Raw genomic sequence first — 24,848 nt, 5'->3', positions numbered from 1 at the left:
ACAAGATAACCAGGGAGAGCAATTTTTCATGTCTTCAGTGCTTTGGTGCAACTGGCTCTGAAAGAGGCTTTAAGCTTAGAAATGATGTGTTAAAAACATCAGTAAAGGGCTACTGGGAAGCCATGCTGCATATTCTGAGTTTCAGTGATGTTCACTCCCTGGAGTCAGTAAGACACATTCTGGAATAGAACAGAGATGCCTGAGGGGACCACAGCTTGCTCCGACCATGCTGCAGTGGGGCCTCAGGTGCACAGTCCTTTGCCCCAGTCCCACTGCTCATCTGCTCCCTGCTCGCTTAAACTGCTGCTTGAATCCCGTCTCCACTATTCTGCTAAGAGGCCTCGGACAAGTTATGCAATTCTTTCAAACTCAGTTTGCTTATATGTTAAAACAGAATAATAAAAAAAACCTCTTGCTGCTTTAACTTCTGTATACTACATAGGATAATAGTTGTAAAGCATTCACACAGTTCCTGGCACATGAGTATTCACTAAATAGAAGCTATTTTTTGCTAACCAACAAACAAATGAAGTATTTAAATTACTGTGGAGAGAAGTTGTGTTTCCTGTGGATATATGTCCCACAGATGATTGAATCTGTTTCTTGGTAAAACACTTCAGCAATTTTATAGTAGTAGCAGTTCAGCTAAAGAGAACTGGCTGCCAGGGGTCATCAACTGACCAGTATGAAGACAAGCACAAAGCAAAGCTGAAATGCCAAATTCAGCCTGGTGAGCTGTAGTACCACACATGGGTCCTCTTCTCAAGCTCACTGCTTCTTGCTGGTTCACTTACCTATTCATCAGCTGCTGCTGCTGCTGCTAAGTCACTTCAGTCGTGTCCGACTCTGTGTGACCCTATAGATGGCAGCCCACCAGGCTTCCCCGTCCCTGGGATTTTCCAGGCAAGAACACTGGAGTGGGTTGCCATTTCCTTCTCCAATGCATGAAAGGGAAAAGTGAAAGTGAAGTCGCTCAGTTGTGTCCAACTCTTAGCAACCCCATGGATTGCAGCCTACCAGCCTCCTCCATCCATGGGATTTTCCAGGCAAGAGTACTGGAGTAGGGTGCCACTGCCTTCTCCGATTCATCAGCTACTTTGCTTCATTCCTAAAATACAGCATGTCCACCATATATCCCAAGAAAAATTATGGGAGTGCTGTCCCCCAAGGGCACAGATATAGCAGTGGCCACATGTTACGCAGACATGCCCAGTCATATCTCACTCTTTGCAACCCTATGGACTGTAGCCCACCAGGCTCCTCTGTCCATGGGATTCTCCAGATCAGGAATACTGGAGTGGGTTGCCATTTCCTCCTCCAGGGGATCTTCCTGACCCAGGGATGGAACCTGGATCTCCTGCAGCTCTTGCACTGGCAAGCAGGCTCTGTGCCACCCTGGAAGCCCATAGAAGTGGCCACAGTGTTCTCCAATGACACATGTGGGAGGACCCATAGCTTACCCCAGGGGCACAGATATGGGCACATCCACAAGTCACCTCAAGTGCATGGACATGATCAGGTCAGGTCCCTACCTTGGTGACCTTTAATCTTTGTAGGAGTGTGAGTGTGAGAGAGAGTATACGTGTGTGTGTGTGTGTGTGTGTGTGTGTGTGTGAGAACATGCATGTGTGCACACGTGTACAGACAAAGAAACAATAAAATTCAACATGATGACTATCTTAGTAAGAGGCATATACTTAGTACTAAGGAAGCAAATGAGGAACATTGTCTCTGGGACAGCTTCACAGAAAGAGGAAAATATGAGTCAGTCTTACTAAATACACAAGAGTTTAACTGTAAAGATGAGGGGAGGTGGAAGCCACTGTAAGGCTGGGCCAAAGCATCACAGGGCATAATGGGTTTGCAGTCTTGAAGGGCTTGAGTACTAACCTGACGGGAATGGCCAACTCTGATGAAGCACTAACACATGTCAAACATACTTATCTCAGGTACTCCTTACAACTGTGTGAGGGAGCTGATATTATTATTCCTATTTTACAGATGAAAAAAAACTGGACACTTTGGGAAGTTAAATAGCTTGCCCAGGGTTGCACGATTTGTGTGTGATGGAACCTACCCTGGAACTCAGGTTTCATGCTGCTCTCCAGGGGGTGAAGCAGGAAACGTGCATGTAAAAGGCCTTTCGTGATTTGCTCCAGAGTACAACCTTTCCCCTGAGTTATTCTGTGGTTTCAAACTGTGAGACCCTGAAAATTCTGTTTTGAAGAGAAAAAGAAACGTAACACAGAATGTGAAGTTGATGTAAAACAAAGCTGTGGGGGATCTTAAGGGAAGCACCCAAGAAGGACTGAAGACTCTAATAGCTCCTAGGCAGAGTCTGAAAACCCCTGCAGTAGGCACTGGGAAGAGAGTTGGTACAGTTTGTACCAAAGTTTCTCCATAAAGAAATGGGCAAGTCATGTGTAGCAGCACCAGATAGGGAAAGACTAAGGTTAGAAAGTCTTAAAAAGCTCCTGTCCAAGTGAGGGCCGATGAGACTGAAGAGGGGGACTTCCCCTGGACTTGCCACCTGGCTGAGTCTGAGGATGAGAGAAGGACTCAAGGTGATTGAGATATTTCTAGTTTAGGAAACTACCATAATGGGAGATCATCAGCTAAGATAAAGACACCAGAGGAGGAAGAGGCTTAGTGGTGGGAAATAACAAAAACAGCTGAAGTGCCTACAAAACACCTCTGGAGTGGTGGCCTGAAGGGAGGAGTGAAGGCATGCTGGTCTGGATGTGCGGGGAGCAGAGAGGCAGAAGAAGCAGGAGTACACGAGGTCTCCCAGGAGGGCTTCCAGAAGGAAAGGAGAGAACTGAGGACCAACCTGAGGGAGGGCAGGGAGGAAGTGGTGCAGGAGGAGGGCCCGGAGAGGCAGCAAGTGGCACAGGGAGAAGGTGGCACAGAGCCAAGATGCCCTCGATATAGAACGTGGTCAGTGGGACCAGAGGCTGAGGAAACATCACATAGGATGAGCTGGGGGAAGAGGGGGTTCTGGGTGGGAGTATCCTCTGTGGAAGCAGCTATACTGCTTTTTGTTAGAGAGACCTCTTAGAAACTTTCTGTTTTTGAGAAATGTGGCTAAAAACTGGTTTGTGTTCATTTTTCCCTGGGTCCTATTTCCACAATACATTCTCCTTTCTCTAATCCAAAAAAGCTTTGGAACAAAATATGACTCAAGTCAAAGAAACTTATATTGAAATAATAATATTTCTGAAATGCACCATCGACATACAATATCATAGACAATCTGCCAGGGCATTCTAAGTTTCTGCTTCCACGCTTCAAGCACTTTTAAATGCTAAAACCCACGACACATTTTGTTTCCTAAATTTGATTAAAAAGCAATTTTATACTCTGTCAATCAGCTTTACTAAGATATAAAGGGAGGATTACATTAGTGTTTGCAAGAAACAGAATTTCCATCACTATAATAAAGTCCCGTGGATACACCATTAGCATATTCATTTACCAGGATGCTTTTCCCCACAAACCTCTAGAAATCCCCATGAAATTTTAGATTAACACGAGACGAACTTTCCTTTTAAAAAAAAATGCAAAATTTTTAATGGGAGTGCATTTCTGTCATAACATTCTTCATTCTTCCCTCTACATTTTCTTATGCCTTTCCTTCCATGCTCCTTTTATCATTTAAAAACTAGATCCTCACCTCAAAGTTCTGTGGCAGGCGCCCAGGCTGCCCTGTTGCTGACTGAGGGTCAGGAGTGTGGCGAGCCCCTTTCTGCCAGCACCCTCAGGATGCCTATGCACCCCCTGCAGGCCCCTGGAGGGGCCCAGGAAGACAAGCCTGAGATTTAGCAGCACTGGGATTTGGGGCAAGATGAAGAGGAAAGTTTTCCCCCTTTGGTCCTGGTGATTTTTCTTGATTTTTCTCCCTCAACAGCTCCAGCCACAGCACCCAAGTACTCCAACCACCCAGGGCTCCGAATGGGTGTGGGGCCTTCTGTTCTACGGGTGGGACCTCATGAGTTTGGGACTATCCTGTGGTGATGGGGATGACTCCCAGGCTTCTGTTATTTTTTAAACTGTATGAAGAGGTGCCTTGGGGTTGCAGGGCTACCAGCCTTCTCATCCCAGTTTCAATCAGAGTGATTCTACTTTTAATTACTTTGTTCACTGAGGTTTCATGTAAGACTGCAATAGGAGGGAAAAAACTGTTTATTGCTTTAAAAATAATACATCATTATTAATTAGTTTGTTGGTGTATGGTTTGGGTTTTTTTTTGGTGGTGGCAAGTAGGAATGACTGTGCTAGAATAGGGGTACGAGGCAGAGGTCGGAAATGGGTAACTCTTAATCAGTCACAAGTGAAGGACTTAGCCAGCAGTTACAAACTAGAAATTCATGAAGACAACAGCTGCAGCCGGAACATGCTAGAGCCTCTTCCAAGTCTGGAGGCTGAGGAGAACCTGTGGGCACTCCAGGTCAGGGCACTGTAGAGCCACTGTTACTCTCTCTGGCTATACTTCTTCAGACTATGGCAGTCTAAGAAGTATCATTAAAGTACGTTTCTAAACAGCCTGTACTTGGCCAGCGCGCAAGTGCAGAAACAGCTGAGGGTACGAGGGAAGAGGCGACGAAAGGGCCAGCACGTACCGCACACCTACTATGTTCCGAACAAGCTATGCAGTATAATTCCACTTACTTTTCATCAACCTTATGAAGCCTTTATTCTTATCCCCATTTTATCAAAACAAGAAACCTGGCAGGGAGCTAATTAACTCTTCCTTCCCATACTTCCCTCTGGTCTTGTGGACAGGAAGTAGGAGTTCTTGTTTCAAATACTTTTGAACTTCTCCAATAATACTTGATGAGTCTGCCTACTTATGTTCATACCCCTTGCATCATCATTGTAATTAACATTTTCCCAGTAATAACAGGAACTCTACATACTGGGCCTGACAATTCAGACAAGAATAAACACAAATAGCTGATGACGTTCCACGTTACTAGCAGTGGCAAAGAAATACAAAGTAAAAGAACAGAATTACATCTGTCTGTACTTAATAAAAATCATCATTTCTATTTTCCTTCTTTTTTTTTTTTTTTTTGGTTTTAGACAAACTGCTCCATGTTGGTGAGAGTGTGACAAAAGGGAAAAGTAAGAGTCACCAGCTGATGCGAGTGTAAACTGCTATAATTTTTTTGGTAAGCAATTCAGCAATAAATATTAAGAACCCTAAATGCTTCTATATGTTATTCAGTCATTCTTATTATGTAAATTTATCCTAAGATAAATTTAATAATCTTAAAGACCAAAAAAATCTTTATGCCCAAAGACATTCACTAGTTGAGATGACCTCAAACTGATGCCTACAATTAGAGAACACAAAAAAACAAATCATTCTCTTCAACAAATGGTGCTGGAAAACCTGGATATCCACGTGCTAAAGAATAAAATTGCACCTGTATTTTACACCATAGGCAAAAATCAACTCAAAATGCATTAAGACTTAAACACACAGGAAAAACTTCCTAACACTGGGTCTTGGCAATGATGGCTTGGATATGATACCAAAAGCACGGGCAACAAAAGCAAAGTAGACAAGTGGGACTGCATTAAAATGAAAAGCTCTTGCATAGTCAAGGAAACAACAGAAGAGGCAACCTATGAAATGGGAGAAAATATTTGTAAACCATATCTGAAAAGAAGTTAATATCCAAATAAACAATGGAACCCCAACTCAGTGAAAATGACCTGATTTAAGAGTCAGCAAAGGACTTGAATAGCCATTTCTTCAAAGAAGACATACAATGATCAACGGGTACATGAAAAGGTAACATCATAGACGATCAGGAAAATGCAAATCAAAACCGCAATTAGATACTACCTCACACGTATTAGATTGGCCACTATCAAAAAATTGAATATGACAAGTGTTAGCATGGAAGTGAAGAAACTAGAATTCCTGTGCACAGTTCGGGGGCGGGATGTAAAACGGGACAGGCAATATGAAGACCCCTCAAAAAATAAAAAATATGGTCCAAAAATCACACTTCTGGGGATTCATCTGAAAGAACTGAAAACAGAATTGAAGAGATATTTGCACTCCCATGTTCACTGCAGCATTATTCACAACAGTAATGAAGTGGAAACAATCTAATTTTCCATCAATGAATGCATAAAGAAAGAAAATGTGGTGTATACATATAAACACCATATTGGCATATTTTCAGTCTTAAAAAGGCAGGAAATTCTGCTTTGTGCAACAAAATGGATGAACTTGGAGGACGTCATGCAAAGTGAGATAAACTAGTCACAGAAGGACAAATAATACATGATTCCACCTGTATGAGGTAGCTAAAGTAGTAAAATGCATAGAAGCAGAAAGTAGAATGATTACCAGGACCTGGGGGGAAAGAGAAATGCTGAGTTGCTGTTCAGTTGGCATATAGTTTCAGTCAGGAAGAAGAAGATTCTAGAGATCTGCAGTACTACAATGGGCTTATAGTTAACAACACTATGCTTACACTTAAAAATTTGTTAAGAGGGTAAATTTTATGTTATATACTTTTTATAATGAAAAAGGAAGTAAATCATCCAGAAAATATTTTAAAATTTTTGAAAGTACATGGCTAAAGACTTGGACTTTACTGTGAAGCTAGAGGATAACAATTTTAAGGTCAAAGAACTCTGAAAATCTGATGATCCTCCCCAAGAAGGAGTAAACATACCCCGATTCCCAACCATAAGATTATATTCAAGACTATTTTCTTCCTGCCTTTTTTCTATGCATTTTTTTTAATACTTAGGAATCACAGTCACACAGCATATTCATATTTTTGAAAATTAACATGGACTGTTCAGTTGGAATATATGGTTGGGAATTAGGGATATATTTACTCCTTCCGGTGACTTTCCTGGTGGCTCAGATGGTAAAGCATTTGCCTACAATGCGGGAGACCCAGGTTCAATCCCTGAGTTGGGAAGATCCCCTGGAGAAGGAAATGGCAACCCACTCCAGTACTCTTGCCTGGAAAATCCCATGGAGAGAGGAGCCTGGAAGGCTGTAGTCCATGGGGTCTCAAAGAGTTGGACATGACTGAGCGACTTCACTTCACTTACTCCTTCTAGATATGGGGGCTTCCCTGGTGGCTCAGTTGGTAAAGAATCTACCTACAATGCAGGAGATGTGGGTTCGATCCTTGGGTTGGGAAGATCCCCTGGAGAAAGAAATGTCAACCCACTTTAGTATTCTTGCCTGGAGAATCCCATGAGCAGAGAAGAGCCTAGTGGGCTACAAGCCATGGGGTCGCAAGAGTCAGACACGACTTAGTGACTAAACCACCACCACCGTGACTAGATATGAAGGGATTATGAATGATTTCTTTACTCTTTTCTCAAATATATATATATATATATATATATAATTATAATACCACTATGGAGGGAAACAAAGAAGGCAATGGCACCCCACTCCAGTACTCTTGCCTGGAAAATCCCATGGGCGGAGGAGCCTGGTAGGCTGCAGTCCATGGGGTCGCTACAAGTCGGATGAGAATGAGCGACTTCACTTTCACTTTTCCCTTTCATGCATTGGAGAAGGAAATGGCAACCCACCCCACTGTTCTTGCCTGGAGAATCCCATGGGCGGAGGAGCCTGGTAGGCTGCAGTCCATGGGTCGCTGAGGGTCGGACACGACTGAGCGACTTGACTTTCACTTTTCACTTTCATGCATTGGAGAAGGAAATGGCAACCCACCCCACTGTTCTTGCCTGGAGAATCCCATGGGCGGAGGAGCCTGGTAGGCTGCAGTCCATGGGGTCGCTACAAGTCGGATGAGAATGAGCGACTTCACTTTCACTTTTCCCTTTCATGCATTGGAGAAGGAAATGGCAACCCACCCCACTGTTCTTGCCTGGAGAATCCCAGGAACGGGGGAGCCTGGTGGGCCACCGTCTATGGGGTCGCACAGAGTCGGACACGACTGAAGCGACTTAGCAGCAGCAGTAGTATGGAGGGAAAAACCATACCTAATGCAGCTTGTAACAAACCAATAATTTAGTCATTTTTTGGACATTTGTCAAAGTAAAATTTATCTTTAGCACCCTGAAGGAGTGAATGCAACATCCTCCAAACCAAAAATGTGTCTCTTCACAGGGAGAGCCTTGAGATGGAGGTGTGGCATACTAAGAGCACATAAACTCATTAACTTAGATCTGTGTAAAGATCTCTGATAGAAATGTACCCCTCCTTGTCAGGCTGAGCAAGAGCAGAGCAGGTGCAAAAGCACATGTGTAGGGAAAGCAGAAGAAAAAAACTGAAGCTAAAAATCCATTAAACAATAGATAGCAATACAATGTAACGATACAAAATATAGAACCAAGCTGGCCCTTCATTGGTCCAGCATTACATGGTGAAGGACAGTGAAACCTGGCATGCTGTAGTCCATGGGGTTGCAGAGTCAGACACAACTGAGCGACAGAACAACGTGAGTGAAATTTTCTTTAAAAAATGGAGAAACTCTCCTTAAATTCAAAACTCCTATTTTAAGCACATTGAATGGGAAACTCCTCCAACGGTTAAAAGCTTTGTCTTTTTGAACTGTGTACCCAGGTCTTGAAAATCACCAGCATGATTAAGATCCTAAGACCCCTCATCAAACTCAAAAGAGGTGACCAGTAGGTACATAATCAGTGTGGTGTAGTGAGAGACCAGAGGGGAAGAATGATTCTGGGATGGGGAGGTACACACTTCCCAGCAGTGACTTGCAACGGTGGGGGTGAAGGGTGAGGAGGATGGCCTGTTGGAAGAAACTAGGAAAAAATAAAAAGACAAGTTGGATTAGATCATAAGCAGTCCTGAAGAACTATCCAAGGAGTTGACACCTTCTGTAGGGCTGGAGACACAGCTGCACTTCCTCGGGAAGGGAGTAACACAATTTGATGGCAGTATGAGTCTATGGCGGAGAAGGCGGTGGCACCCGACTCCAGGACTCTTGCCTGGAGAATCCCATGGACGGAGGAGCCTGGTGGGCTGCAGTCCATGGGTCGCTGAGGGTCGGACACGACTGAGCGACTTGACTTTCACTTTTCACTTTCATGCATTGGAGAAGGAAATGGCAACCCACTCCAGTGTTCTTGCCTGGAGAATCCCAGGGACGGGGCATCCTGGTGGGCTGCCATCTATGGGGTCGCATAGAGTTGGACACGACTGAAGTGACTCAGCAGCAGCAGCATGAGTCTATGGGGTGCTTCCTCCTTATACTTTGCTGCAATCTAAAGCTTTAGAAATCATGTTTGGAATCAAACAACTTTGAGGGTCTCCTTCAGAACAAAAATCCACAACTTTGTACTATTGTTATTTATTTCTCAGTCCTGTGGTGTGGTTAGGAGGAATACTCTCTATTCTTTATGTTTGCAGGTGAAGAGAGTTCCCAGGAATAACCCTCCTGGAGTAAATAACTAATATTTACCATTGGACATTGAAATATTAACTATTCTTACTGGGGTTGGAACTAAACTATAAATTTATGGAAGGCAATTCACAGTTACCATAGTTGGTATTTTTTCTCCTTCCAAGCAGGCTATAATTGGGTAAAACAGCATGTGTATACTGAAAATTCCGGGGGTAGGCCACTGAAAACTTCTTGTGAAAGAGGAAAAGAAACTATGGAAGTAAGTAAGACACGATAACACCCTGAAGAAATCTGGATTGTCCACAGGAATCAAGTGCCTTGGGAGGGGATGTGGCTGCCATCATTTCTAGGTTCCTGCCTAGGCTGGTCTGCCACCTGGCGGGATCTGGGGGACAGTGGAGGGAGATGTTTAAGAGCTGGATAACCCAGACTCAGTTCAGGCTCTGTCATTTACTTAATGGTGTAACCAACAGCAGATTACTTAACCTCTCCAAACCTGTAGTGCCCTTTTCTATGCAGCAGGGATAACAGTATCACAGTGTTGTTATGAAAAATAAATAAGATGGCATATGTGGTTCAGTTAGCACTGTGCTTGCCACACAGTAAACATTAACAGACACCAATAATAAACATAACTTTAATAGTATCATTATGAGAGATTTAAGCTTAAAATCTTGGAGGTGTCCCACATGACATTTAAAGTCCCTTCTTACTGAAAGAATCTTAAGTGTTTATATCCTCCATTGATGTCTCTTAGAATTAAGGCTATTCTCTGCCCGAAAAGGCACCCATATACATACACACACACACGTGCATGTGTGCACACGTTAGGAAGCAGTCCCAACAAACAGAACATGTATAAAAGATATTACTAGCAGTCTGCATATGTACACATGTACCAGAGGTTCACTGGAAGGACTGATGCTGAGGCTGAAACTCCAGTACTTTGGCCACCTCATGCGAAGAGTTGACTCATTGGAAAAGACCCTGATGCTGGGAGGGATTGGGGGCAGGAGGAGAAGGGGACGACAGAGGATGAGATGGCTGGATGGTATGACCAACTAGATGCACATGAGTTTGGGTGAACTCTGGGAGTTGGTGATGGACAGGGAGGCCTGGCGTGCTGCGATTCATGGGGTCGCAAAGAGTCGGACATGACTGAGCGACTAAACTGAACTGAACCAGAGGTATGTGATTAACTCTGCACATATGAGGTCAGTGATTCATGGGGCTTTTCCCCCATAGAAATGTCAATAATGAGGAGGATCTGGAAACAAGTTTTCTCCTCAGCACAATCATCAATAAAGCAAAGTGGTGGAGAATCATTTTATTCCTATGACCTATTGGTTTAATCACTGGAAGCTAGAGTGAAATCAAATATTCTCAACTTGTTCTAGTTATTTCCACTTTTATAAGACTTCTATTTTACAACTAGAATACTAATTGACTGAGTCAAATTCTTCCATGGCAGCTTTAAACTATTTCTTAGGGCTCTTACTACTCTTCCGAAGGCTCAACCATTTAAGACCATTATCTAGAATTAAATGACAGCTTCAGTTAAAATGTCTAATCAACAAGCATTGTTCCAAGGATTGCTGCAGTTTTCTAGCTTGTGTCTCAGGATGACAGGCTTAGGCTGGTATAACCGAAAAAGTTAAGACTCAGGTCCCATACTTGAAGAGCTGCCAACAAGCCAAATATCAATAATTTTAATGATTTACAAACATGGTGCGCTCAAGTACTTTCAAAGAACTTCAAATATATTATCTCACTTGATCTTTATCACAGAACATAGGAGAGGCTTATATTTTTATCTTCACTTGGAAGACAAGGGAAAACTTTGAGTTCAGAGATGCTAAACTCAAGATCCCATGATTAGTAAATGACAGAACCAGAACTGGAACCCAAGTTTTTGTTTCAGAATCTAGGACTCAATTGCCCAATACTGTTTGTAAAAGAGACCTATGTGTGCTCATAAAATAGCTATGTAGTTAGAGAATGGCATTCAATAAATATTAATTGATGACCTAAGTTTACTGTAATTCAGGATAATATTTTCATGATTCATTTTACATTTTAAATAAATTTGATAATATGTTTTTAACTTATCTGAAAAGATATTAAATAGATATATATTTTATACCACCCTATATACAATACCTAAGTCTACAAATACTACGCTGCTCATTATCCACTGAAACTACAGTGGATAAATATATCCTTCTGCAAATGTGGCACTGTGCACCCCTCTTCAATTTCCTGTTTTGTGAGAAGATGACCATGATCTGAGTAAAACCTTAGGAATGATAGAGATCACCTATTTCTGTCACTCTGGAGATCAACAAAGTAAATTAAAGTAGGTAACTCCATAAGTCATCACACAGGCACACACACAGACACCCCAAATCCACCCTTTTGCTACAGTACTGCAACAAAACAAGAAAACAGCCTGATTTTATCACTTTTCACCAACGGAAATTTTCATCAGACATTCTGCCAAGAAAACTGTCTTGTACCTGATATGAACTATAGGAGGTTTCCTAGAGGTCATGCTTTATAATATCCAGAAACAGAAATGGCCCTCAGCAATAAACTTATCATGGAGCAGGTACTCAAAGACAGGTAATTCATGAACACACACTCTCCTTCTGAATAAAAGATTACAGAAATATCCTCTGCCATGATTTGACTCCCTTAAAATCAAATCGATAAAAAACACACGGGAAATATTGAATATTTATAAATTGATCAGTCTTGTAGTTAATAAGACAAATATTTCCTATTAAAATAGCACTCACAAGTCAAAAGAATACTCCTCCATACTGTGAGGTTTTCCTCATTATTCGCTGGCCAATACTGATTAATTATCATTTACTTATGGGCTTTCCTGATAGCTCAGTTGGTAAAGACTCAGCCTGCAATGCAAGAGACCCTGGTTCAATTCCTGGGTCAGGAAGATCTGCTTTGAGAAGGGTTAGGCTACCCACTCCAGTATTCTTGGGCTTCCCTTGTGGCTCAGCTGGTAGAGAATCTGCCTGCAATGTGGGAGACCTGGGTTTGATTCCTGGGTTGGGAAGATCCCCTGGAGAAGGGAAAAGCTATCACTCCAGTATTCTGGCCTGGAGAATTCCATGGACTGCATAGTCCATGGGGTCGCAAAGAGTCTGACACAACTGCAAGACTTTTACTTCACTTCACTTATGGAGACACAGAATTCCATATTAGTAATTTTTTTTACCATTGCTTTTCACAGCAAGGTTCATTTCTTGAGTTGGTGCTAAGTAAGACCATAACTGATGTGCAGTTCCTATCAAATGCATCAACATCCTTGGGGATCTCCATATTTTGCCAATTTCAGGCTTCCTGACCTGGCCTGCCTAAGCTAGATCTATCAATTTACCTTTACTATAAGAAGCCCGAGAATGGGCCCCAAAGCCTCTTGAATGTAGCTTTTGCTTAAAAATGAGGCTAATAAGCATAGCTTATGCAGGGCCTCAACCAAAATTCACTGGTTGCAATTCAGTCTTTTTAGAACTGGGTGTATTCGAGACATGACATTGTGGTCACCACATACTCTCTGCTCTCATAACGAGCTCCTTCGGGGATTCCAGACTCACTTTTGGCACGTGAGGATTGAATTCCACAGCTCTATGAATGGCCTCTACCGCATTCATCTCTGCTGTGCTCAGCCCCCGCCGAGATGCAGCCTCAGGAGAGAATCTGAAAAGCAGAAAGACAAACACCATCCAGTTGGGACCACTGCTTGGGCATTAACCCGGAAAGGCATCCACACATCAAGGGCCCAGAAAAACCACAGCGAGCCAAAGCCATGAGCTCTCCAAACCTCCACTGCATCAGACCTCTGAGAGACCCTTCAGACAGAGGCCAACAAAAACCCCAGCAGAAGCAGAAAGCGTGCTTGTGTCTAATCGTGGAAGGAATTCAATTCAGCTGTCAAGTCTCTCTGTCTAAATAGCTAATCTAAGTTTTCTAGGAGGTACCTGCTTAGGTCAGGGGAGGGGGGAGGACTGACAAGGGCAGACAGTGTAGGAAAAAGAGAAAACTAGGTTACAGAAGAGCGCACTTGGTTAAAAACAGAACTGGGGAGAATTTTAAAGGAGGCTCCCAACCCCATGTCAGTGCTGCGATGGAGGGTTAAGTCTTGCAGCTTCAGCAGCAGGCGAGCCTGCTGGGGGCCATTCCGGCAGGGGGCGTGTGCATGCCCAAACTGCGGGCAAGACACCTGCCCGAGTGAATGAAAAAAACCAGACCATGCAATCTCTTTCTCACCTCACACCCAGGGCTAACTCCAGAGCTGTGCTTGGCAGGCAGACACCACAGGGGAAGCTGTGACAACCCTGGCCCTGCCCTCCCAAGCTGGAGTCGCTGTGTAGGGAGAAAAGATGTTGCAGTAGGTACTGGCGATCTACAGGATAAAAAAGAATGAAAGAAAATTACTTCGGTCTTGAAGTGCACACACACTGAACAGCAAACCTGTCTGACACAGCAGAGGCTGTGTTCTTTTCCTGGTATCTGCTTTTCAATGCTCCAGAGGGAGTGGAGTGGGACATGTAAGCGTTTATGAACTCAAAACCAGTTAAGCCATCTGTTCTCTTTCACCTGCCAGTCACCTGGTTTATGGAAATTCTCTATGCCATTGTCACCTGCCTGAATAAAAAGGGCCAAGGTCCCACTGAGATGGTGACTCACGAACCCTGGGTGGGGAGTCAGTTTGGAATTGCTGAGATAAAGAATGGGGGATGACCATCCCTTTTTACTGTATTACATCTCTGTTATGACCACTACCCCATCCTGGACTGCTGGAGGAAGAGGAATACGCAAAAACAAAAAAAAAAAAAAAAAAAAAAAATGAATCAAAGAAGGCATTTTTGTGTAGTCTCAAGCAGGCCTTTTGGTATCTGTGGTCTGGCAAAAAAAGAAAAAAAAAAAAAAAAGGAAAAAAGTCACCTCAGAGGCATGGAATTTCATACAAATCCCTCTTTAGGGACCCATTCACCATTACAATTCCTGGGGATATGCATTCCCTCCTTCTAGTAGTGAAAGGAAAGATCAGCAGGTTTTGGAAAATGCATGCTCATAAGCAGGGGTCTCATAGACTAAGGAAAACTTCCAGAGAAACCCTCAGACACAACGCATCTCCTTCAGTCCAGACCGACACCTAGTACCACCAGGTCACTCTCCACTTACTTGTCAGAGACAGCTCTTGCTTTGAGCAAGGCAGCTGTGTAGCATATTGTTGCCGACTTTGGTAAGCTTATATCTGTCAGAGAGAAAAGAAAAGTAGGAGCTGTTATACGTTTGTACAAACAAAGAGCAATAATTTTAAATACACTAGCATTTTAATCATATAAGCCTACTAAAGCATAAGACTATGTCAATCAATGTATGCAGTACACAGCTGTTTCTTATGTATCTGGGTGGTATGTGACAAACAAGGTAATTCAGTTTTCTGTAAGTAATTCAGGTTTAAAGCCCACCACACTGGCAATCATCTTCTGTTTTAAAATGTATATTTTCATATGTTGAGTTTAAGCAGAGAATAGCTATAAATACATAAAATAAATATTACATGAAGAGCCTTGATATCAAGAAAGGCAAATAGGACCTCTTTGTTACTTATAAAATTTCTCAAGAGGTATATGAAATACTAAAGTGAAGAAAAAAATACTACCTGGATTTTTAAAAAATATAAGTATTTTAGTGATAAATCAATTTATTTTAAAAACTAATCTTTAAAAATTTAAACCTGGTTTAAATTTAAACCAGATTTCCTTTGCATTAAGCTTCAAGAAATTTATATTCAGTTTTTTTGTTAACCGTGAGAAGAAAAATCTTTATAAAGCTATATACATTTATATATACATAAGAAAACTTTATAAAACTATACAATTTTTGTTCATTAAAAACCCATGACAAAGCCTCTTTCAAATTATGAAGCCTAATCTGTTGCCCAGAAAAACAGGTCCTTTTGGTTTGTATAGATAATTTCAGATGGAGGGGTGAGGATGAGAACCAGATTCCATTTACAGGGAATAAAGCGCAGAGTGCAACTAAGAGTAGATCAACTCAAAGAGGGTAGTCCCTTGATGGGGGGCAGACTTGTATGTAAATTATGATCTTATTTCGTACCAGAACTGTATTTCTTTAACACTCATAGTAATTTATACTACTATGACATAGAAATACTTTCTTAATTCAGACCAGGTAAAAATATGCCATTCTAAGGTGCTACAAAATTCACTCTAGGTTAGAAGAACTCTTAACACTTGGAATTCTCTTCAAGTTTCTTGTAGGGCTGTTTTCAACTTTAGAAGAATGACATTATAGTAGGAATGAAAAGGAAAGTCCATAACTAGACAACAGACAGCAGCAGGAGAAAATAATTTCATAAAAGAAAAACAATCTCTCATTCAATAACCAATTAACCACCAACTCCAGCATGAGGAATTTCTCTTTGAAGGAAATTTCATGACGTTGATAAAATACAAATAATCAGAGAAAATACCAATACAGAATTGAAAGGGCCAGATGTCTCTGCAATCCTGATCTCGTAAGTTATATTCAAACAAAACTTAAGCACTGTAAGCACAGTATAAAATGTGCTTGTGACTAAGAAAGAAAGAAAAGGTCAGACACTCATGGATTTGTCTTGTTGTTTTTCCAATATCTAAACATTTAACTACTTCCCAGTAGTGAGGGACAGAGGATTCTGGCGTGCTACAGTCCCTGGGGTCGCAAAAAGTCAGACAGGACTTAGCAACTGAAAAACAGTCCAGGAATCAACTGTCTTGTTTGCTAGGGTCCACTTATTGATTGTTATTAGAAGATAATGAAAAAAAATTGCAGATAACACACATTCTACTTAAAAGTTTACACCTTTTTTCCTTTTTTTAAGTTCTGCTGCTAAGTCACTTCAGTCATGTCCGACTCTGTGTGACCCCATAGATGGCAGCCCACCAGGCTCCTCCGTCCCTGGGATTCTCCAGGCAAGAACACTGGAGTGGGTTGCCATTTCCTTCTCCAATGCATGAAAGTGAAAAGTGAAAGTGAAGTCGCTCAGTCCTGTCCGACTCTTCTCGACCCCATGGACTGCAGCCTGCCAGGCTCCTCCGTCCATGGGATTTTCCAGGCAAGAGTACTGAAATGGGGTGCCATTGCCTTCTCCGTTTTTAAGTTCAGACCTTTCATTTAAACATTATCTAAGCCCGTAGTGGTAAAGAGTGAAGTGAAATTTGCTCAGTTGTGTCCGACTCTTTGTGACCCCATGGACTGTATAGTCCATGGAATTCTCCAGGCCAGAATACTGGAGTGGGTAGCCTTTCCCTTCTCCAGGGAATCTTCCTAACCCAAGGATCGAACCCAGGTCTCCCTCATTGCAGGCAGATTCTTCCCAATCCAGGGATCGAACCCAGGTCTCCTGCATTGTGGGTGGATTCTTTACCAGCTGAGCCACAAGGGAAGCCCAAGAATACTGGAGTGGGTAGCCTATCCCTTCTCCAGCAGATCCTCCACACCCAGGAATCGAACTGGCATCTCCTGCATTGAAGGTAGATTCTTTACCAACTGAGCTCTGAGGGAAGCCCCTTAGCTTCCCTCATGAAAAACCCTCCTGTTAATGCACAAGACATAAGAGAAGTGGGTTGAATCCCTGGGTCAGTTGGGAAGATCCCCTAGAGGAGGGCATGGAAACCCACTCCAGTATTCTTGCCTGGAGAATCCCATGGACAGAGGAACCTGGCAGGCTACATTTCATAGGGTCACAAAGAGCTGGACACAACTGAAGCGACTTAGCACTCATGCAAGCCCTGTTTTCACCCTTCCTAGAGTGATCTGTGTTCCTTCTGTGTCAATCTAGCACCTTTCTATGAAATGGGAACAAAGGATTAGTCCTAGAAAGGAGCTGAAACTGAAAATAATGGTCAAAATTATTTGAAGGTGGCAGCACAAGAGGAAACCTCACTTGAAAAACTAAAGAAAACCTGTTGCTAAGGATTTAGCTTCTCAAGGAGAAGGCTCAGGTTGTTTTGAAGCAAAGGAACACATTCACCTAGTTGGAAATGCAAAAACATATATATGACTGAGGTGTTTCAGCAGAATATTAGAGATGCCTAATCAAAGGCAATCTTTAACTCTTTCACTCCTATAGACAAGACATTCACAACTCTGCAACATTACAACTACTATGGTATATTTTCCCCATTTAAAAAATGTTTACCCTTATTCTTTTATTGTATGTGAAGATGTTGGTAGTATATGCACATGATCATAATACTTAATAAAAATATATATTTTAGTCAGTATCAAATGGGGGAAGGAAAAATATAAATACCACAATTCTCCACTAGTAGCAAGTTTATTTCATTTGTTATCTCTTTAGTATACTATTTTGCTTTCACTGTTAAACAAAAATGAAAAACTAGCAAACAATTCTTGCATAACCTACTTATATAGTTTCAATATTTTTCTTTTAATTGTGTCAAAGCAAGACATCTATTTGGTAATGGCAATCTGTCTCTAAGGAGGGATGAATCATTATAAAGAAACTGATCCTAAATATCCCTTCAGGTAAAGCATCTTGTTCAAATAAGGCTTTCTTTTACAACATATTTTTGTAAATGACACTTATTTATGACAATATAAATCAAATACTTTAACATTTTGCCTACCCAGCAATTCTACATCTAAGGCTTTACCTTAAGGGAAGTCATCATGATTGTGCATGAAGATTTAACCTTAAGGATGTAGATCACAACATTGTTTCTAATGGTAGAAAACTGCAAACAGCCTAAATGTCCAATCACAGAAGAAAGGCTAAGGTGCTACACCATCCACAAGGTGCAATTCTGGGCAGTCATTAAGTTGTACGGTAGGTAAGTATTTAATGAGCTGGGAAAGTTCTGCATTATTGTGTACACATCAATAAGTAAAACAAGTTTACAAAAATTATGATTTCACATATTTTAAGAAAAGCATTTATACACAGAGAGATAAAAAGGCTGGAATTATACATATGAAATATTAAGTTTTATTTCTGGGTGCTGGGATTATAGACAATTTTCTACTGTTTATCTGAATTTTCAAAGCTTCCTGTGATGTGCATGTAATAAGTGAATTTTTAAAAGATAATGTGAAATGTCATGTATGAAACGAGATGCCAGTCCAGGTTCAATGCACGATGCTGGATGCTTGGGGCTGGTGCACTGGGACGACCCAGAGGGATGGTATCGGGAGGGAGGAGGGAGGAGGGTTCAGGATGGGGAACACATGAGAAATAAAGGAATAAAAAAAAAAAAAAAAAAAAAATAAAAGATAATGATGATGCTAAATAGAAGGATTCTTTTTACTAACTGCCTGAAGCAAGATCATGGGCAAATACATTGGTAGAGCCAGACACAGACAGCATAAACAGACAGAGGCAGAACTTACACAAAGTGCTGTCAGCCCTGCAGATCTAGAAAATGTATTTACATGCCTTTAAAAAAGTTAGTGTATTCTTTTGCAGTGTGCAATTGTTAACCATATTTTAATCTAATAACTGCCTAACATCTAAATTGGAGGCAGGAACTGCATGTTTTGGCACAGTTTTTAAGAAAAACCATATACACTACCTTTAGGAGAAAGCTAATTACTATAGGCCGCTTGCCCCATAAGCACTGCCTTTTTCATTTTGTAGGGAAAATAAAAGACTGAGACTTGCTGGTTGCTGCCTATTATAATTTTTAAAATTATTATTTTGAAATAATTATAGTGTCACGGAGTTGTGAACATAGTACACAGAGTTCTGTGAAGCTTCTCTCAAATGGTAACAACTCACAAAACTGTATAATGATATAAAAACCAAGAGACTGACACTGGTATAGTACTATTAAGTCAATTATAGACCTTATTCAGTTTTCACCATTTTTTACATGCATTCCTATGAGTTTGTGGTTCTATGCAATTTCATCCCAAGGCTAGATTCATGTAACCACCACTACTATCAAAACATACAACTTTCCCAAAGGAATCCTCTTATGCTGGCTCTTTCCCTTGTCACCCATACCTGTCCCCCAGTGACCGCTAATCTGTTCTCTATCTCCATAAATTTGTCTGCCTACTATCATTTTATGCTTTTGCAATCAGGGAAATGAATATAATGGTAAGGGGAACAGAGTGACTAACAGTAGTGATGAAAATGGTAGTATCAGAAGTTTAAAGCAGGAAATAACACCAAATAAGATGCTTTCCTAGACTTCTTATAATTTATTCAGAAATTTTATTTTGAGGAAGAGACTTGAAATTATTCTAAGTCAATTTTATGAAGAGACTCTAACTATGCAGTGCTTTTCTGTCTTTTTAAGTGGTGTGTAGCTACCACTATTGCCAGAAAGTCTCTTTAAGGATTAGAATCCAAGGAGGAAATGAAGGGAAATAATGAGACATCACATATTTCCATTACTCATTATAGAAAGAAGGAATGCTGATGTTTCTCACTTAAGCAAAGCTGAACTGCTGGCGTTAATTCTCCTTCCACTTCTTTGCCATCTTGTGCTTCATATGGATCCTTTTATGAAAAGGGAAGAACTTTCTCTAAGCATGTGTAAAATCAAATAGACATAAAAAACTTTAATTAAAAGCTACAATCCTGAACTCCACAGAATTAGAGTCATAGCGTATGCACTTTCGTGTCAGGCTTCTTTCATTCCAAATGATATTTTGAGGTTCATCCATGTTGTAGCGTACAGCAGTATCTCATCCCTTTTTATTGCTGAGTAGTATTTCATTGTGTGAATATACCACAATATGTTTATTCTCTTGCTCATGGCTATTTGGATTGTTTTCCAGTTCTTCACTATTATATAGAAAGCTGTTGTTATCATTCTTGTGTATGTTTTTTCTTAAAAAAAAAAACAAAAACTCATTGTTCTTGGATATATAACTGGAAATGGAATTTAGTCAGAAGACAGATAAATGCCTGGTGGACAGTACTCCAAAGAGGTTGTGTGAAGTTTGCAAAACTAATATATGGTGAGAGAAGTCAGAGAAATGGTTACAGCTGGGTTGAGGGGTAACTTTCTGAGATGATGGAAAATTCTATGATCCTGGGCGGTGATCACAGGTGTGTATGTATAACTGGTGGCTCAGATGGTAAAGAGTCTGCCTGCAGAGTGGGAGACCCAGGTTTGATCCCTGAGTCAGGAATATCCCCTGGAGAAGAAAATGGCTACCCATTCCAGTATTTTTGCCTGGAGAATCCCATGGAGTGAGGAGCCAGGCAGGTTATAGTCCATGTGGTCACAGAGTCGGACACGACTGAGCAACTTCACTCACTCACTCATACATAACTGAAAAGTCATCCAGCTCTATGTTTAAGACTTGTGTATGTTACAGAATGTAATTTATATCTCAATTAAAAAAAGGTGGAAAAAAAAAAAAAGCCAAACCTATGATCCTGAAGCTGTCTTCTCTCCCTTGCCTTTCATCACTTTGGCCCCTCCATTCCCTCTATGGATCCTTATCTAAAAATTCCTTCTTAGTTTAATAAACAGAATTTGATTATTTCTCAAGTTGACCTTTCAACTATTAAGATGGTTAAATTATCTCCTCTAAACCTAATCTTATCCACTCCAGTACTCTTGCCTGGAAAATTCCATGGGCGGAGGAGCCTGGTAGGCTGCAGTCCATGGGGTCGCAGAGTCGGACACAACTGAGTGATTCACTTTCACTTTTCACTTTCATGCACTGGAGAAGGAAATGGCAACCCACTCCAGTGTTCTTGCTTGGAGAATACCAGGGATGGCAGAGCCTGGTGGGCTGCTGTCTATGGGGTTGCACAGAGTCGGACACAACTGAAGTGACTTAGCAGCATCAGCCCTTTAACTGAAGACACAGTATTCAGAACTTCTCACTTCTTTTTATTACAGAGCCATGGGTGATTTAAAAATATGAGATTTACAACTGTAAATAATCCTCTGGATCCCTGAAACCTGACCAGTACAGAGCCAGGGAAACATGCAGCCTGGGGAGCCCGTGGCCACTGCCCCAGCTCTGAGTACCAGCAAGGATGGCCCTGAAGTTGAACAGCTGCAGCACTTTGTTCCTAAGACTATGTGGTCAACAAACCTTCACTCCACATTCTATCCAAACCAATTTCACTCAAAGGCAGGTCTTCTCTCTATTACTTCAGCCAGGAGAATTTTGGAATCTATGAGCAGGATTTCCACATATGCCTCCATTAAATTTTAAATCTTAAGATAAAATCTAAACTATTAAATAGTAATGGTTTCAGCATATCATTCCAGCCTATCAGTCATAGTTGTAACTCAACCTATCACCTATAGCTTTGCTCCATACACGTCATAAGTATACCTTCCTTTCTATATGATCATTATCATCATCAAAATTACCACTAGCTAACATTTATTGAAGGCTTATTAAGTCCCAGACACTGGTGTTAATCACGTATACACATTAATCCTCAGACCAGTAGGTCCTATTAGATAGGACCTACTGCTAGCCCTGTTTTACAGATGGGGAAAGTGAGGCATAAAACAGTTAAGAAATATGACAACACGACACACCTAGAAGAAATATGAGCTTCCCCCAGAGTACATGCTTGTTAACTGTGCTATGCTGTCAGCAAGGTCTGACTTAAAAACATAGTGACCACAGCAATACCAAGGAGAGAGTCCAGAAATGGTATTCTAGAGATCGCCCTGTATTTGCAGTGGTCTGCAATAATCTGTGTGCAACCATTTATTAATAATTACAACAGGTAAAACTGTGCAGCACTGGAGAGACTTTAAGGAGATACCCCATGTCCAAGGGCAAAGGAGAGACCCAGCAAGATGGTAGGAGGGGCAAAATCGCGTTTAGAATCAAACATACCTGCCAGAGACATTCAGAGGGCTCAAACAAACCTTGTGTGCACCAGGACCCAAAGACCCACAGAGACTGGGACAGAACTGTGTTTGAGTGTCTCTTGTGGAGGTACGGGTCAGCAGTGGACTGCTGCAGGAGCAGGGGCTCAGGGTGCAGCAGGCGTGGGTATGGCATAAGCCCTCTTGGAGGAGGTTGCTATCAACCCCATCATATAGCTGTCAGAACTTACACAGGAATGGGGAAATAGATTCTTAGAGGGCACAAACAGAATCCTGTGTGCACCAGGACCCAGGAGAAAGGAGCAGTGATGCCACAAGAGACTGACCCAGACTTGCCCATGAGTGTCCAGGAGTCACTAGCGGAGGTGTGGGTCGGCAGTGGCCAACTGCAGGTTGGGGGCACTAAGTGCAGCAGTGCGAGCATGGGACCTTTTGAAGGAGGTCACCATTATCTTCATTACCTCCACCATAGTTTAGCCCCAGGTGAATAACAGGGAGGGAACACAGGCCTACCCATCAACAGAAAACTGGATTAAAGAATGGCCCCGCCCATCAGAACAAGACCCAGTCTCCCCCTCAGTCAGTCTCTCCATTCAGGAAGCTTCTATAAGCCCCTTATCCTTCTCCATCAGAGTACATAGACTGAAAACCACAATCACAGGAAACTAACCAATCTGATCACATGGACCACAGCCTTGTCTAACTCAGTGAAATTATGAGCCATGCCGTGTAGGGCCACCCAAGATGGACAGGTCATGGTGGAAAGTTCTTACAAAACGTGGTACACTAGAGAAGGAAATGGTAAACCATTTCCATGTTCTTGCCTTGAGAAGTCCATGAACAATATGAAAAGGCAAAAAGATAAGACACTGAAAGATGAACTCCCCAGGTCGGTAGGTGCCCAATATGTTACTGGAGATCAGTGGAGAAATAACTCCAGAAAGAATGAAGGGACAGAGACAAAGCAAAAAGAACACCCAGTTGTGGATGTGACTGGTGATGGAAACAAGATCCGATGCTGTAAACAGCAATATTGCATAGGAACCTGGAATGTCAGGTCCATGAATAAAGGCAAATTAAAAGTGGTCAAACAGGAGATGGCAAGAGTGAACATTGACATTTTAGGAATCAGCGAACCAAAATGGACTGGAATGGGTGAATTTAACTCAGATGACCATTATATCTACTACTGCAGGCAAGAATCCCTTAGAAGAAATGGAGTAACCATCATAGTCAACAAAAGAGTCTGAAATGCAGTACTTGGATCAATCTCAAAAACAACAGAATGATCTCTCTCTGTTTCCAAGGCAAACTGTTCAAATCACAGTAATCCAAGTCTATGCCCCGACCAGTAATACTGAAGAAGCTGAAGTTGAATGGTTCTACAAGAACCTTCTACACCTACAAGACCTTCTAGAACTAACACCCCCAAAAGATGTCCTTTTCATTATAGGGGACTGGAATGTAAAAGTTGGAAGTCAAGAGATACCTGGAGTAACAGGCAAATTTGGCCTTGGAGTACAGAAAGCAGCAGGGCAAAAGCTAACGGAATTTTGCCAAGAGAACGCAGTGGACATAGCAAACACCCTCTTCCAACAACACAAGAGAAGACTCTACACATGGACATCACTAGATGGTCAACACCAAAATCAGATTGATTATATAATTTACAGCCAAAGATGGAGAAGTTCTATACAGTCAGCTAAAACAAGACCAGGAACTGACTGTGGCTCAGATCATGAACTCCTTATTGCCAAATTCAGACTTAAATTGAAGAAAGTAGGGAAAACCACTGGACAATTCAGGTATGACCTAAATCAAATCCCTTATGATTATACAGTGGAAGTGACAAGGGATTAGATCTAATAGAGTGCCTGAAGAACTATGGATGGAGGGTCGTGATATTGTACAGGAGGCAGGGATCAAGACCATCCCCAAGAAAAAGAAATGTAAAAAGGCAAAATGGTTGTCTGAAGAGGTCTTACAAAGAGCTGTGAATAGAAAAGCCTCTTGATGAAAGGGAAAGAGGAGAGTGAAAAAGTTGGCTTAAAGCTCAACATTCGGAAAACTAAGATCATGGCATCTGGTCCCATCAGTTCAGTTCAGTTCAGTTCAGTCGCTCAGTCGTGTCTGACTCTTTGTGACCCCATGAATTGCAGCATGCCAGCCCTCCCTATCCATCACCAACTCCAGGAGTTCACTCAAACTCACATTCATTGAGTCGGTGATGCCATCCAGCCATCTCATCCTCTGTTGTCCCCTTCTTCCCCTGCCCCCAATCCCTCCCAGCATCAGAGTCTTTTCCAATGAGTGAACTCTTCGCATCCAGTCCCATCACTTCGTGGGAAATAGATGGGGAAACAGTGGAAACAGTGTCAGACTTTATTTTTTTGGGCTCCAAAATCACTGCAGATGGTGACTGCAGCCATGAAATTAAAAGACGCTTCCTCCTTGGAAGGAAAGTTATGACCAACCTAGACAGCATATTCAAAAGCAGAGACATCACTTTGCCAACAAAGGTCTGTCTAGTCAAAGCTATGGTTTTTCCAGTAGTCATGTATGGATGTGAGAGTTGGACTATAAA

General features: G+C 41.7%; 1 protein-coding gene across 5 annotated transcripts in view; it reads right to left on the bottom strand.

The window, feature by feature from the left end:
- Positions 1–24,848, bottom strand: part of ST7 (suppression of tumorigenicity 7) — a 268,905-nt gene that overhangs the window by 28,571 nt on the left and 215,486 nt on the right. For all 5 annotated transcript variants that reach the window (XM_010831218.1, XM_010831216.1, XM_010831215.1 and 2 more), the window contains 2 exons: positions 14,592–14,664; positions 13,001–13,103 (listed from right to left, as the gene is read on the bottom strand). In XM_010831218.1, coding sequence (XP_010829520.1) covers positions 13,001–13,103; positions 14,592–14,664 — 176 coding nt within the window. The remainder of the gene's footprint in view (positions 1–13,000; positions 13,104–14,591; positions 14,665–24,848) is intronic.

Source organism: Bison bison, unplaced genomic scaffold, assembly GCF_000754665.1.
Source record: "Bison bison bison isolate TAMUID 2011002044 unplaced genomic scaffold, Bison_UMD1.0 scf7180017864525, whole genome shotgun sequence".
NCBI lineage: Eukaryota > Metazoa > Chordata > Mammalia > Artiodactyla > Bovidae > Bison > Bison bison.
Note: the sequence above shows the minus strand (reverse complement) of the source record. Positions and strands in the feature narration are given on the sequence as shown.